The sequence below is a fragment of the Rhineura floridana genome, chromosome 9 (assembly GCF_030035675.1).
Source record: "Rhineura floridana isolate rRhiFlo1 chromosome 9, rRhiFlo1.hap2, whole genome shotgun sequence".
NCBI classification, from domain to species: Eukaryota; Metazoa; Chordata; class Lepidosauria; order Squamata; family Rhineuridae; genus Rhineura; species Rhineura floridana.
Genome location: NC_084488.1, coordinates 26432113 through 26448011, shown reverse-complemented (window position 1 = coordinate 26448011; position 15899 = coordinate 26432113). Strand labels below are relative to the sequence as shown.

Genomic DNA, 15899 nt, shown 5'->3' with positions numbered 1-15899 from the left:
GAACAAGAAAGGGGCCAGTATGCAGCCCTGTTTTACTCCTCTCCTCATTGGAATTTTTTGGGATAGAAGACCATTGTGACCTAAGCGAATTCTTAAAACAGTGTCTTGATGTAAGGATTGGAGAAGCCAGAGCAATCTTTTATTAATGCCAGCCTTTTCAAGTTTACTCCAAAGTAAACGACGGTTAATAGAATCAAAGGCGGCCAAGAAATCAATAAACGCTAAATATAGAGAGCACTGCAGGTTCATCTTTACATGCGTGATAAGATGATGGAGAATAAACAGTTGGTGTAGTGTTGAGGCCCCTTCCCTAAATCCTGCTTGGGCATCTGATATAACAGCTTGCTCCTTGTCCCAGTCAAGGAGTTTATGTAGAAGGAAACGCCCATACAGTTTTGCCACAACGTCCAGAAGGCTTATGGGTCTGAAATTTGATGGTTTAGTGGGATCTCCTTTTTTAAATATTGGGACTACAATACTCATTTTCCAACTGAGGGGAATGTAGCCTGTTTCGTTGATTTTAGTAAATAAGGCGGCAAGAATAGGGCGCCACCATAAAGGAAAAGATTGATACAGTTCAGCTGGCAACAAGTCTTGGCCTGGGGCTTTTCCAGAACGCAGTTGTGTGATCAAGTTGTCTATTTCAGTTCCAGTTACTGGGGGCCATTGTGGACAATCAATAGGAATAGTAAAAGAGGGTTGGTCCAAGGAGGATGGATCATCAAAAATTGCCTGGAAGTGGGAAATCCAAGACTCGAGGAGGATTGGAGGGATTGAGATATGGGAGTTATCAGACTGAGAATTTCGACCCAATCTCCAGAAGTTCTCCTGATTAGAATTAAGAGCCGCCACTCCAAGCCGATGCCAAAATGAAGTGACATAGGTTGATCTTTTGTATTTTAGTAGGTTATTATATTCTTTTTTAAGTGTATAAAGTTTAGCTAAGGCCGATTCCGAATAATGTAATCTAGTGAAACGGGTTTAAAACAAAACATCTTTAAAAACATAAATAAAGAATCAAGCAGTAGTGACAAGGCTACAAAACACATGGGAAACTGTTTCAAGTTCCAGTTGATTACAGAGCTAGTACCTATCCTTGCTAGGAATTTAGCAAATCTGCCCTCTAAAATCTTTGAAGTAAAATGTTGAGACATGCCACCAGAACAGCTCTTTTATACTTAGGTAGAAGTAAGCATGGCATACACTGTTTAGAAGCAGACAAAGTCAGGCCCAGTGAGAGTGGTGAACATGGCTCATTGGCTAAAGTATAAAGCTCTTGGCCATCCATATCTTTTAATCTCTGTTTAACAATGGATTTAGCTGGCACTGGATGTTTTGGGTATTATCTTCTTCTAGTGTTTTATTGGTTTTAAAGATTTATTGTTTTACAGTTTGAATTGTATTTACAGATTTTTGCTTGCATTTTTTTTCTGAGAGTATTGCTTACCCACTTACATTAAATAAGATAGGCAAAACTAAATATGTGGCTAGTCCAGAGGGCCGTTTACTGCTTCCTAAACATAAACAATCAAGGATTGATAGATTCTGTTTTCCTAACAAGTCTTCTGCCTCCTATTCTGTCCCTGTTAGCAATCAATTTGAAGTTTTAAATTTTGACAATTCCGGACCTTTTGGACAATGAGCTTCCAGTTCAGGAGGCCTACTCCATTTCTGAAGTTGGCCTTGGATTAGTCTAATGCTGATCCTGGGATGGGGATGGTCAAAATACTAGCTGAACAACATTTTCTCATTGCTAGAACTGTGGATTCAATTCATTCCCAATTGACAGACCTGAGTGTAAAGTACAACTAGGTCGTTTAGAAGCTTTGCCTTTATTGGTTTCTCTCTAGTGCAGGCGTTGCAAACCTTTTGGCTCCACAGGCCAGATCCTTATCAGCACTGGTCTCACAAGCCAAATTTGACTTGTGGGTGGGTGCATTCAAAATCACATGATGTCATTATGGCATCACATGTTTGTCTGGTGGGTCATCCCTCCCACCTATCAAAATTTCTTGCTGCCACTGAGAGGAGCTCGAGAAAGAAGCCTGCAATTTGAAATAAAAAGTTCTCTCACTTCCTAGTGGCAGGGGAGTTTAATTCTTTCCTTCCTCCCCTTGCTGTCACTGCCATAGAATGGAATGGAAACTGCTTCCCCCTCCTTAAACAAGGCACTCTCCTACCACCCAGCAGTTGGGAGCAAGCCTTGTTCTAGCAAAGCAGTAATTGGGAGCCCACTTTAGTCTCCCAATGGCTGCTTTTTATTTTATTTATTTATTAAATTTGTTAGTTGCTTTTCTGCAGAAATATATGCACTCAAAGCAACTTATAGTTAATAAAAATTAAAAGTAAAAGATATATGTATGGCAGTGGAGCACCCTTCTTAGAAATGCTATACAATAGAAGCCCTCCAAATCCTCCAGTTAAGAACCTGGGAGAAGAGTAATGTTTTACTGTCAAAGTGTTTTGCAAACAAATCACAGTGGGCCACTGTAGGTTCCACTATCTCTTTTAATCCAGACTGTAAAAATCCTCTTTGAAGCCCCCTCTTTATCTACCCCACACCTAACATCATGCGTGACATTAGGTGTAAGGTGGGTGAGCATGGCTTCCCTGGAACAGTCTGGCAGACCAAATGGGGAGGCCTGGCAGGTGAAGTTTGGCCCATGGACCAGAGATTCCCCACCCAGTCCAAAATCCTGAGTGTCTACCATTAAATTCTGGCTTTATGGCCTTTCTGGTCATGTATGACATCAGGTGTAGGACAAGTCAGAGGGGCTTCCCCCAAATGGCCTCATGGGCCCAATGGAGAGACTGGGGGGCACATTTGGTCCCTGGGCCAGAGGTTCCCTGCCCTACTAAGAATATTAAGAAATATTTCTTAATAACTTCCATGTGACTGGTGTAATGAAACAGTCTCCAAATTATCTGTGTTTTGTCTTGCAGGATGTTCTTGTTATATTCATATGGTCAGGATGAATTGCACATCTGGGTCTGGCCTGGTCCTTTCACTGTTCTTAGATCTTACGTTTATTTTTATTTCACATTGCATTTCCTGCACTACATTATGACTAGGGTTTACTTATCTGTTTGCCACCACCCTAAAAAAAACTACATTATTGTGACTGATGAGCTATCGGACCAGTTGGATGAAGCATCAAATACATGAGAAGGAAAGGTGATCAAGAGAAGACAAAGGACAGATGTGACATCTACATGATAGGATGTGTCTAGACTAGAGGCAGTGTACTCAAAAGAATGTACCTATTTAAAGAGGAAGTGTATGGCCTGGGACAGTCCAGCATTGACATAAGCACCAATACTAGAATAGCACAAGTGATTGCAAGCATCTGCAATGCAGATCCTATAAATCAGTTACACATCAAATTTGCAGCTGAACCACAGTCCAGTAAAGGCTGTGAAGGTTGGTTGTATATTTATGCACTGATGCAAATAAAACTGCTGTGAAATTTGTTGAATAACAAGAATCAAAAATTCACTTTTTTGTCTTCCCTTCAAATAAAAAGCTTCTGTTTACTTTCTGTTGAAAAGTGTTATATAAATATTCTAAATAAATGAATAAAAGTGGCATAAATATTCTAAATAAAAGAATAAGTTGAAATAAATGACAATGCCACAATAGAAATATATTTATTAATAGAAATATATATCCTCTTTTTATGTGTTTCCCATTGCTTTGTAAAAAAAAACTTGCTTCAGTTTATTATTTGTCATTTATAGGACACGGTAATTTATGATCGCCTGGCTGAAAATTCAAGATACAAGGAAATTACTCTGAAACATTTAGAGCTGTTCGCTACAGAAGGTATTATCATTTGCATAATAGTGTGAATAAAACCATTAAGACAATGCCAATATTACGAATTTGTACCAATTGGTGATTACTGTAAAAAACACTTTTTCATTAGTGCAGTATGGTGTAGTTGTTCTTCCTTCTGACTCCTCTCTTAGGGATGCTTTGAACATGTACATAACTTTATTTCTCTACCTTTGATTACATTAGACTTAATGTGTGAAATGACCTCATTGAAAAAGATAGTGTGTGAGATAATATGAAGGACATTAAAGCTCTGTCTGTAGGGTTATGTCCATGTTGATCTAGTCACACATAAAAGTAGCAATATGGCAGCAGTTATTATTATTATTATTATTATTATTATTATTATTATTATTATTAATTACATTTGTATCAAAGGAAGAAGAGCTTGTGTGAACGAATAAGTTTTGGGTTCATCTTGAAATGTAAGATTTTGATTGGTTCAAAACCATTTGACACATTTAGTAATTACCTGTACCAGAAAACAATAGCCCTTCTCTTATAAAGGAGGTTATGATTTTTCATTGGAGAGTAGCAGATTGGTGACAAGTGCTTGTAATTATGCTTGTCAGATGCTCGCATATAAGCTGTTTCTCCTCTGAGAGGAACACTTTCTAGGCAGTGAAGTGGAGTGGTCACTTCCTTTTGAATTATAACTAATTTTCTTGACTCAGCATAGCATTTCTTCTTTTTTCAAGTAATTCAGAGTATTAACCAAATTAGCACACTCTTTTTGTTTATGTTTGTGTGATTTATTGTATGTCCTAGTCTGCTTAAATATTTATTTTTGTATTAAGGTTAATAGTTTTGTCACATGGTGCTCTGAATATCTTTCCTTTGCTTGAGATGTAATACTATTTAGGAGGAAGAGCAGTGTGGTTGGAAAGTTATAATAGTTCCCATTGTTTCTAGTATCCCTGGACATTGTAAATATTTGGATTAAAACACTAAGGTGAAACTACTATATACTGGCATAAATTTTGACACTGAATCTGAAGTTAGATTTTTAAAAAATGGGAAAAAAGGATGCATCAGATCAGATGCTGTTTCTCAGTGTCACACATATCACACATATGAATGTGTGATAAAATTGAGTCAACTTCTGTGGCTGTGTGTCCAATGTCTATTTTTTAATGCAAACTCAGATGAAAAAGGATGCTTTTAGTGTGAGGTAACATATAAAAACAATACTGTAAAATTGTAAAGAAATTGATATTTATTTATTTATTTATCTGATTTATATCCTGCCCTTCCTCCCAGTAGGAGCCCAGGGCGGCATTACTGAACACTGTATGGCCATTTATTTCTTTAGGCTTGAGAACACTTTGTTTTGCTGTTGCGGAGATTTCAGAAAATGACTACCAAGAGTGGCTAAATGTCTATCAAAGAGCTGCAACATCTGTACAAAACAGAGCACTAAAACTTGAAGAGAGTTATGAACTAATTGAAAAAGTAGGTGATATATGTTGCTTAAATACGTTGTTTTTTTTGTGGCATGTAAAGCATTTTTATTGAAGTTTATGTTGATAATATTTAGAAGTTTCATTTACTATCATTTCAATTTGATCAAACAATTTTAAAAGAAGTGAGCTTTGATAAAGTATTCTAACAGAGCGATTAAAACCCCGCTTATGTTGGGCTGCGGGGGCTAGATTAGGTGAAGACACCCCTTAATCCTGCTCTCCTGGCTGAGCCAGCCTCCTGTTGGATGCTGCCGAACAAACTGTCAGGAGAGCCATAGTTGGGTTGCCTGTCGTCAGTCATCATCACTGGATCCCATGCTAGTCACACTGCTGCCATATGATGGCATTAGACCCGATTAGGGCTTAATGGCTGTGCCAGCCTGGAGTTGGTGCAGAAATCAGGTCTGGATTGGGCAGAATCATTCTGCCCCTCCACCTTCTGCTGCAGCCACCATGAGCAACAGGTTTACAAATGCGGTGGTGGCCCTGACTGCAGGGGGAAGTAGTTTGAATTGTGCCATAAGTCTATTTTGGAAAAACAAAATATGCCCAAAACATTGATTTGAAACAAAATATTATTCAGTTTAAATGTTTAAGCTTCATCAAATACAGTTTTTTATGGCTTGGCCCACTGAGTTTATTCACTTTGGTCTGGTCAGTTATAGAGCTATTATTGACAGGACAGCCCTGAATTAGAGCCAAAGCTTTTCCTAGCCAGCTGTTCCCAGATCTCTTACCCATGTTCTCTAAAATATCATTACTGATGAAAAGCCAAATGCCCAGTAGTTTCCTAAGTAGCAAGAGGGAGAATGGGCGCCCTTAAGACGCATGACTAGTACCAGAAATGATAAGGCCAGAAAGATCCAGATGGAAACCATCTGCTCCTTACCTGGTTTAAAAGAAAATGTTTCAAAAAAAAAATAGAACAAAGCAAAATAGTAATGAAGACTAAAATGTAATACTCTGATATGTTCTTTTCAAAGAATCTTCAGTTACTTGGAGCTACAGCCATAGAAGATAAGTTACAAGACCAAGTGCCTGAAACAATAGAAACGCTAATGAAAGCAGATATTAAAATTTGGATCCTTACTGGAGATAAGCAAGAGACTGCTATTAACATTGGTAATGTGTTAGAAATTTCCCTTAAGGCATTAGAGACAGCTGTATCACAAATGGTTTATTTGATGTTTCCTTTTTTATTCCTTTTTTGGCCAAGTTGTACTGGGTAAATTCATGCGGGAACTAGAGAGAGAAGATATTTCTCACTTATGTTATACACACTACCCATGCATTATCAAATTTCTCTTCTCTTTCATGGAAGAAGAAAACTACACAATAATATCATCTTGATCCTTGATTGAAAAATAGGGACATTTTTAGCACTAGTAAAGAAATCAGACAATAACAGATTGTGCATCAATAGGGTAGTCTCTAAGAAGTATGCCCTGCAGTTGTTGCATTGCCAAAAGGGTAGTTTTGTAGTATCTCCAACAAAGAAGTTTTTGTCTCAACACCAGAGGATCATGTCAGAATCCAAAATGTTTTGTATACATACAAAAGGTGTTTTACAATCACTCAAGTGTAAGTTATATGATATCTTGAAGTATAGCCATTTTAATAATGAGGTTGCTTAATGAGAAGGAGGTGGTTGCATCTCTGCCCATCCTGAAGTGATGGCAGCAGCTATGGGATTCAAAATATTTGTGGCAGTAATAGATTTTTCAGAAGTGTATCCATATAGCCCCAGAAAATGTATTTGCCTTATTTACTATTTCAAATTAGTGTTCTGGCCTTCTAGGGTTATATAAAGAGGTGAACATTTCTCATCCATTTGGACACCATATTTGCAAAAGCCTATATCTGTCTCCATTGAGGCTTAATCTTTCATGTTCCAACAAGCATGTTTGTAACCAGGGGTGAAGGTGCATTCTTTCTTGAGTGTTGAATGTCTCCAGGTGGGTTTAGTTCCCTCATACGTTTTTCTCTTTTCCTCAGCATATCCCTGCAGCCCTCTTTTATCTTTCTGCTTTTGCCATATCCTTGGCTAATGCCTTTTAATAAATCCTTGGCTAATATCCTTTAGTTATCCCCTTTTTTGTCATTTTGTGATTCTAATTATTACCTCTGCTTTGGTATGTATAAAAAAAGAACTCCGTCTATTTTCCTCAGCTCGTCCTGTTTTCTCATTCCCTCTGTATGTCTTCTGGGTTTCCCCCCATCTGTTACAAGCCAATCTGCTGCATCAGCCACGGGAAAGACAGAAGTCGGACCGTCACACCCACCACAAGGCCTGTGTGCTCCACAAAGCCCTTTTTCATTTTCCCCATCTTTTTCCTGTCTAGCCCAGCAGCCACTCTCACCAGAGCAATGATTATATCACACAGAAGGGCAGGCCTTGAGGCCTCTGCAGTTGTCATACAGCAGATACCCTGAATGGCAAAAGCCATGTTTTAGGAGTGGATTACTCCAGTACTGCCGGTGGGTCAGCAAACTGCATGTCTTCCCTTATGAAACCAATATTGGAGGCAGCAGCACTAGTGCCAGCAGCAATACCCCTGGATGACTGCTGGGCAAGGTGTGTGGGGAAGCTGTGGAAAGCACAGGCCTCCATAGGATGCAAGATCTTCCACCACCACATTGCTTAAAGCCAGGAGACATGAGGAGTTATCAGAGTAAGTCCATCTGTTGTGAATACAGAGACTTCAGCCATGGTTGAGTCTCCATCTGGTAAGGAATTATTAGGCTTTGACAATTCCTCTTCCTAAACACTGCCATAGTCCCAAGTAGTTCCAGTCCAATTTCAACTGAGTGCTGATGTCTTAAAACAATTTACAGAAGCATTGCTGTCACATTTGCCTAAAGAGCTATCAGGGACACAGAATAAGACTCTCCTGCCCCCATCCAGATCACCAGCACAAGCTAATAGGGTGGCTCTCACACACCCCTGCCTGGAGGTAGTGCCATTGCCTTTATCAGAGGATGAGGGAGATGGTCCCCAGACCCACATTTAGGTCCAAGGAGAATGACCAGGAGAAAGTGCAAGGTTATTTGAGCTGCTCAGCATGCCATTGAGGTGGAGGATTAGTTGGATACTGCACATCCCAATGACAGAGAAGATGAATGGAGTGATGGTTCCAAAATGGAGAGCACCTCCAATCGACTCTTTCAAGAATCACATTATCTGCCATTGCTGTGTAAAGCTGTGGCAGTATTAGACTTCAGTGTCCCTCCTGAAAAAAGTTTCCTCCACAGTGAAAAATGCACCTAAACCTGGCAAAACAGGTGTCTCTGTTCCACCTCTCTTTCAGAAATTAGTCAAGTCAGACTGGGATGCGCCTTTGGAAATAAGAAAGTCAGTGTCTTATGCTTACAAATTCATGGATCAGTTGAAGCTGCTGGTCCTGGATAGCTGCACCGTGGCACTGGTGTGGGGTGTTTCTTTCTAAAGATGGGAATGTCCAGTTCAAAGATCCGACCAAGCATAAGTTGGACACGGGATTGAGAAGGATGCATGTGGCCTCATGTGCTGCATCAGTGTTTGCTAGAGCATCCCTACTATAGGTGGATGACCTTTTAGATGATCCCCAACAGAACATACGTTGTGATCACAATATGCTGTTAAATATTTTGAGAGCGACAATGTTTGTGGCAGATGCCACTGTGTATGTAACTCAGTTCATGAGCAGGGCAATGGCGGCTGAAATAGTGGCAAGAAAGACCTCTGGCTTCACCATTGGGAGGCTGATCCCACTTCCTGTACTAATCTTATCAGCTGAACAGTGAGGATGTGCTGTGCAGTGTACATGTAGAATCCAAGGACAAGAAGAAGGCCATGCCTTTGGCAGCAAAAAAGAATAAGAGACACAATGTTTGTCATTTCTTCCATCTGTACCAGTGCTTTGAAGCAACTGGCCCACAGGCAGAGGCAGAGACTTCCTTCACCCTACACTTCATGGTTCCAGACATACAGTCAGCAGCAATCTTCATCAAGATTTGTCACCACCTTACAGTCCAAAGGGGGGAAACAACAGTTCCCCAAGTGGGGGATGCCTTCCTGACTTCTTTAAGGCATAGCATGCCGTCACAATGGATTAATAGGTCCTCAACACAATTTAACAGAGTGTGATTAGAACTGCTGTCCCAACTATCAATTCTTCCTCTCACTGGTGTCATCCAGATGGAAGAAGCAAGGGATAGTGCTAATGGTGATCAAATACCTGCTGCATGTTTCAGCAATAGGGCTGGCCCTGACGGGAGAAGCCTGCTTTAGCATCTGCTCCATCTTCATTCTGGCACTGAAGAGGAACGGCTTCAAGAGGGCTATGCTGGACTTGAAATACCTCAACAAGTTTGTGGTCTGCAAGTTCTCCATGGACACACTGGCTTCCACCAAGATGACATCACAAGAAGCAGATTTCCTGGCCTTGATCAACTTGACAGCAGCTTATCTGCATGTCCCTATCCATCACAGCCATACCTGTGCTTTCCATGTGAAGGGCTATACTAGCAATACAGGGTCATGCCCTTTAGACTGGTGTAAGCTCCCTGGGTCTTTATAAAGATTGTGGTCATGTTGGTAGCTCATCTCTGTCTCCAGGGCATATGTGTGTATCCCTGCCTAGAGTATTCACTCTCCAGCAATATTCCAAGTTTGTCAAGACATCCAGGTCACACTTCATGCATCAAGGACCAGGGTTTTTTTGTTTGTTTGGTGAATATAAGAAAGAGCCATCTCATGCAAACAATGCACCTGCAATATTTGGGGGTCATGTTCAACACCAGCAAAGGGACTATAGTCCTGTCACAGGAAAGAATAGAAAAGATCTGGGCAGCAGTGAAACAATTGTGCATAGCAAAGGCAACATACGTCATGTTGCCTCAGCTACTTGGCATGATGGCACCAGCAATCCAGATCACACCATGGATTCACCACCATTCTCTCCCTCTTCAGTGACCACTTCTTCCTTACTAGACAGCCATTGCATGCAAACATTATCTTTGCATACACTGTCCAGAAGCATTGCTGAGGTGGTGGTTGGCATTGAAGCTGGTATACTGAAGGATCCACCATATGTTATAATCATGATAGATGCCAGTCTGTTGGGACAGGGGACACATTTTGAAGGGCAGTTTGTTTAAGGCAACTGGTCTACAATGGAAATGCATCAAACAATTGATTGGAGCTGACAGCAGTGCAGCTAGCCATTCAACACTTCGCATCAGTGAGACCACTCCATCATGTATTGCTGCATGACACCACCACAACTGGAAAGGCATATATAATTTGCTAGGAAGGTAGTTAATATCTGAGTCTTCAACAAGAGACCTTCACACCCATAAATTGGACAGAAGCTCATTTAGAGTCACTGGGGTCAGAATGCATTGAGGGCAACTAGTACATTCAGATAGATTGGCTGAATCAGCAAGACTTTCTGGGGAGTAGAAGTTGACTCAAGACATCTTCAAGGGACTACAGAGTCGGTTTGCCCAGATAAAAGTGGACCTTTTTGCTATTCTGTTCAGCCACCAGAGCCAGGGTTCTTGTACCGGTTCTTTTCTTTGGGTGCAGAGGCAACAGATGATCTGCATTCCCTGTGGCCAACAGCCCTGCTTTACATCATCCCACTGACACCTCTGTTGGCATGCGTATTGAAAAAAATATGGGAAGAATGTGCTCAGTCATTCTGGTTGCCCCCTGAAGACTGACAAGGCCTTGGTCCATGGCATGTCTGTCTGGATCTGTAGGTGAAAGGCACATCCATCATATTAAATATTCATATTAATTTTAATTGTATTTTATTGCTTTTTTATTTCTTAGATCACATTTTATTGCACTACAATTTGAATTGTATGGAATTCCAATAGTAATACAATAAAGTACAATATATAAAAAATAAAAGAAGCAATACAATGCAGTTAAAAATCATACAGGATCTAGTGCATTATGATTTCTACAACGGGCAGAACATTCATTAAGTGGTCCACCAAGATCCTCAACAATTTTCAAGTGGCCTGTGATAAAAAAAAGTTTGAGAACAACTGTTCTGGAAAGTTACTGTTGGAGATGCTTAGTAGGATTGAGGGGTCTTAGCTTGCCTGACTCAGTCTTTGGAAGTTAGGTAATCTATCCACCCTTTGTGTCATAGCAATGTTATCTGCCTGAAGATAGGAAAATGTGTTGTTCCAGATGTGATGACTGCCTCCCTATCACCTCAGAAAATGTGAGTGAAAAGATCCCTTTTCATGCCCATTTTAATCTGAAGGCATCAGTTCTGCAGTTTTTCTAAGCACAGTTCCTGGCCTAACTCTCACATCTGTAAACAATCATTGGAGAGCATAAAAACAAAGCAACAGTACAGTAATATAAAGTTTGTACTATTGGAAAATGTAGGATCCTTTTGAACAGTAACTGAAAACGTACCAAAAGCAGGTTAGTCGGTGCACAATACTATTGTGAGTTACTTTTAATGTTTCAAGTGTTATATCTCAACTTGTCTCATATTTTGAGATATAGTTATTACATTGATTTATCTTAATAAAATATATTTATCTGAATAAAATATATTTTTTCTAACAGGACACTCCTGTAAACTCTTGAGAAAGAACATGGGATTAATTGTCATAAATGAAGGCTCTCTTGATGTAGGTATAATCTAAAAATGTTTTAATGTCTGTATACTACAATTTACAGTGCATACATTTCTGAAAAGCCCTTAATAAGTATTTGGATCCAATTTATCAAGAAACATACAGGGAAACATGGCTGTTGCTGACACATACCATCCAAGTCACATCTAATAAAATAATTAAACATTTCCTTGCTGCTGCTCCAGTTCTTAGGCTTCTTCTTGGAGGGGCCAGGAAACCCTCCACACAGTAATAGTAAGTCACATGTTTATTTTATTAGATTCTGTCTCCCTTTACTTCAGATGCTTCCTGATCTGAGATCAAATGTAGCTGAATCTTTATATGTCCACCAGAGGGCACTGTTGAGTTATTGAACTTAATTGACATACAAAAAGAACAATAAAATAAAGGCAATATTTTTAAAAAAGGAAAGAGATAAATTATACAAATTAAAGCACTGATACAGTATTATGGCTAAGAGTATGAGCTATGCATCCTTTTGAATCTCATCTCAGCTATAAACTTTTTAGGTGGCCTTAGGCAAGCTATTATTCTCTCAGCTTCATCTCACCCTTCCCCATCTGAAATACAGGGAAAATCATATTTGTATGTGGAGCACTTTAAACACTTGAAATGCTCTGTGTAATTGCTAAATATTAATGTTGTGCAATAATATGAAATGTAAAGGAAAAGGTAGGCGTAATTAAAACTGGTCAATTCTGTGAACTTCCATAACATCCTTTTTAGTAGTAAGATGTCCTTAATCAATGAATTCCTTGCTCTGGGTCCCATTATAGTGAAATGACATAATGTGATGGCAAAAGGGAATTTGATCAGCTCTTGAAAACAAAGTACAAATGAATGCCAATATTGAGAAAATAATTTTAAGGAACTCTGGACCCATGCTATTGTTGTCTACAATATCAATATTTCTCAATTTTGATTGAGAAATCAAAAGTCTTAAAGATAAAACACTGATAGAATAAGTTTATTACCCTCGTTCACAAACAACACTAAACCAAATGATGGCTTAGTGTAAATGAGCAGATGTGTGGGCTTCCAAAGATGTGATTGCAGCTGCTTTGCTCCTTCCCAGTTGTTTTGGTGCTGCTTGGTGCTGAGCTAAGCCAAGCCATGGTTTGGCTTGGGTTGTTGTCCAAACCTGGCCTCACTGTTTAGCTCTCTCCAGACAAGTCACGAGCTATAAATAATAGAACAAACCTTGACTAGAGCTTGTAGTTTGTGTAGAGAAAGCTAAACCACAAGTCTGGATTCAGACAACACGCCAAGCCAAACCATGCCTTAGCACATCTCAGCAACAAAACAACTCAGGAGAGGCAAAGCAGCCACAATCTTCTCTCCAGAAGCCTGCACATTAGTGTATTCATGCTAAGCTATGATTATGTCTGAACGGGGACAATATCAAGGCAACTCCAAACAGTATTTGCCCCTCTTCTGCATCTGTCTTCCATTGGAAATTGCAGCTTGAGCACCTCCTTTAGGGTGAAAAAATAAAAGGGGAGAACTACACATGATTAATATGTGTTCTTAGAGAAGGAACACCAGATCAATCTGGGCATCTAAAGAAGGACAAAGAGAAAACAGTGAATATGCCTTAAAAGTGAACAAATAATTGACAATTCAAAAATCAACATCTACATGACATTATTTAATTAATTAATCTTCTATAGTAGGTTAATTTGGATACAATTGCAATGCTCAATATTCTCCCATTATCCAGATGTGGAGCAACTATTTTTTTTCCAATTTGCGGCTGTAAGTAGGTTTCAACAACTTCAAGATTGGCATCATTAGTCAAGATAACATAACACTATCTGGGGGATTTTTAGTAGTCAAACAATTAACCATTTTATTAATTCAACATTTCTGTCCTAAAGGGTTGTATTGTTGGACACTTCCAACAAATAAGCAAAATGTGATGGTCTGAGGACCTTATTGCCCTTGCTACATTTGAACATATTCCCTTTTAGCAGCAATCTTGCATAAATACCTTTTTGGACAACTGGAGTGCTTATATCAACATATGTTTAATTTAATGTGGATATACTAATGGTTATTATATGCTTACTGTGAGCTGACATTATTTGTTACTGTGTCCTCCATTTTTTCTCTTACTCTTTTTTTCTATTTTCTTCTTTGTTAAATTTGATACTTAAGAAAATAATTTTTAAAAAGTGATATCTAGGTCACATCACCAGCAATGATCATGTACTGACTGATAACTGACAATTTATGGAACGTTAAGTACCATATTAAATATACATATATTTAGATAGATTGTTTTAAAAGCAACAAACAGAACTTCACCCAACCTGCTCTGGATCCCTATAAGCATTCCATTAATTATCTAAAAATATATACATGTAATTGAGATTAACAACACAAGTTTTTACTTTACAGTAGGGCTTCGCTTCTTGGTGCTTCGCTGATGCGGCAGTTTTGAATTGTGTCTCTGTCCCATATGTGCTGCGCTTGTTCTGTTTTTGCGGCGATTTTCCGATTTTGCGGTATGACGCAATTCATGGTGCTCGATGCCCTGAGCGTGTCATCAGAGCGTCAGGCGCCATTTTAAAGCAAGGGAGGCAACGGAGAGCGAGCGAACAGGCAGGGGGGGAGGCGAGCGGACAGGGGGGATGAGTGAGGGAGGCGGCAGAGAGTGTGTGAGTGAAAAAGCAGGGGGGACTGGGACTGTCGCTGTTGTTCCTTTGTACCCAGCTTCTTTGTCTTCCTCTCCCTCCTCTTTCACCCTTAGTGTTTTCTGGGTTTTGGTTGGGTTGTTTTGGGGTGGTTCTTTTCAATTGGTGTTTTTTTTTCCCTTTTTCCTTCTGCCCGGCTGTTTCCCTGCCTGTCCTCATTTTTGGGGATAGTGGAGGCTGCTACTGCCGCCTCTGGGAATAGCGGAGGTTTTGGGGTTGGAGGAGGCTGCTATGGCCACCTTTGCTTTAGCGGCGGTGCGCCCCCATTCTTAGCTGGTTGAAGCGGTGAGTCGGAAGCTCGCAGTGACGACTCCGTCTCACTCCCGCTTTACGCTGCGCTGCTTCTGATCTCCCCTGCTGGGCACTCGGCTGCGGCTCCTTCCTCCACGGCTCGCTACTGCGGCTGTTGGAGCTCGCAGGCTACTGAAGCAGAGCTTGTGGAGGTGGCTCTCTTCTTTCTCGGTGGCAGCTCCTTTCTTCGCGGCTCGCTACTGCGGCCGTTGGAGCTCGCAGGCTACTGAGGCAGAGCTGGCGGCAGTGGTGGCTCTCTCTCCGGAGCTTGCAGCCGAGGCTCTCTTTCTTTCACTCCTGGCAGCAGTGTCTGTGGGGGTGGTTGTCTGTTGCCACTCCCCCCCCCCGCTGGATTTGGTTTGGTGGCTGCTTTTTCCAGCCGCTTGGCACTACTTCCCCACCATAATGAGGGTGAGCGAGCAGGGGGGAGAGGGTGATGCACGGAAAAGCGGAACATTGATTAGCTGTTGCGGGGGGAGCTTCAGGGGCCAAGTGCTGTCAGCTGGAGCTCCCCGCACTACAGCTGATCGATGTTCTGCTTTACGGCGATTTTCACTTTACAGCGGGGGTCTGGTCCCTAACCTGCCGTATAAGCAGGGCCCTACTGTATTAGCAAAACATTTCAGCTTCCACCTTCATTAGCTGCTAACATGTAAATGCAGTTACCAAGATGGCAGTTATAGAGCTTTGAGGATAGAATCTTCAGAGGGGCTTCGTTTGCAGAAGCTAAGTAATGTTTTTACTATTCTCCAGGTTAAGACCATATGATGCCGATGTGTCCAGGGAGTTGTTCAAAAAGAACAGAAGGAATAGTGAAGGAGTTGGAGTTGCACTATATATTAAAATATATATATCCCTGCACAGAAATAGAGGATGATGACACTGAGAGTATGTGGATTAAAATAAAAGGGGCAAGGAATAAAAGGAGCATGGTAGTTGGAGTCTACTACTGACCACTCAACCAAG

The 15899-nt window shown here is 40.5% G+C and overlaps 1 protein-coding gene across 4 annotated transcripts in view; it reads left to right on the top strand.

Moving 5' to 3' along the window:
- Positions 1-15899, top strand: part of ATP8A1 (ATPase phospholipid transporting 8A1) — a 191980-nt gene that overhangs the window by 106450 nt on the left and 69631 nt on the right. For all 4 annotated transcript variants that reach the window (XM_061584305.1, XM_061584306.1, XM_061584304.1 and 1 more), the window contains 4 exons: positions 3739-3823; positions 5148-5287; positions 6282-6420; positions 11876-11940. In XM_061584305.1, the coding sequence (XP_061440289.1) occupies positions 3739-3823; positions 5148-5287; positions 6282-6420; positions 11876-11940 (429 nt within the window). The remainder of the gene's footprint in view (positions 1-3738; positions 3824-5147; positions 5288-6281; positions 6421-11875; positions 11941-15899) is intronic.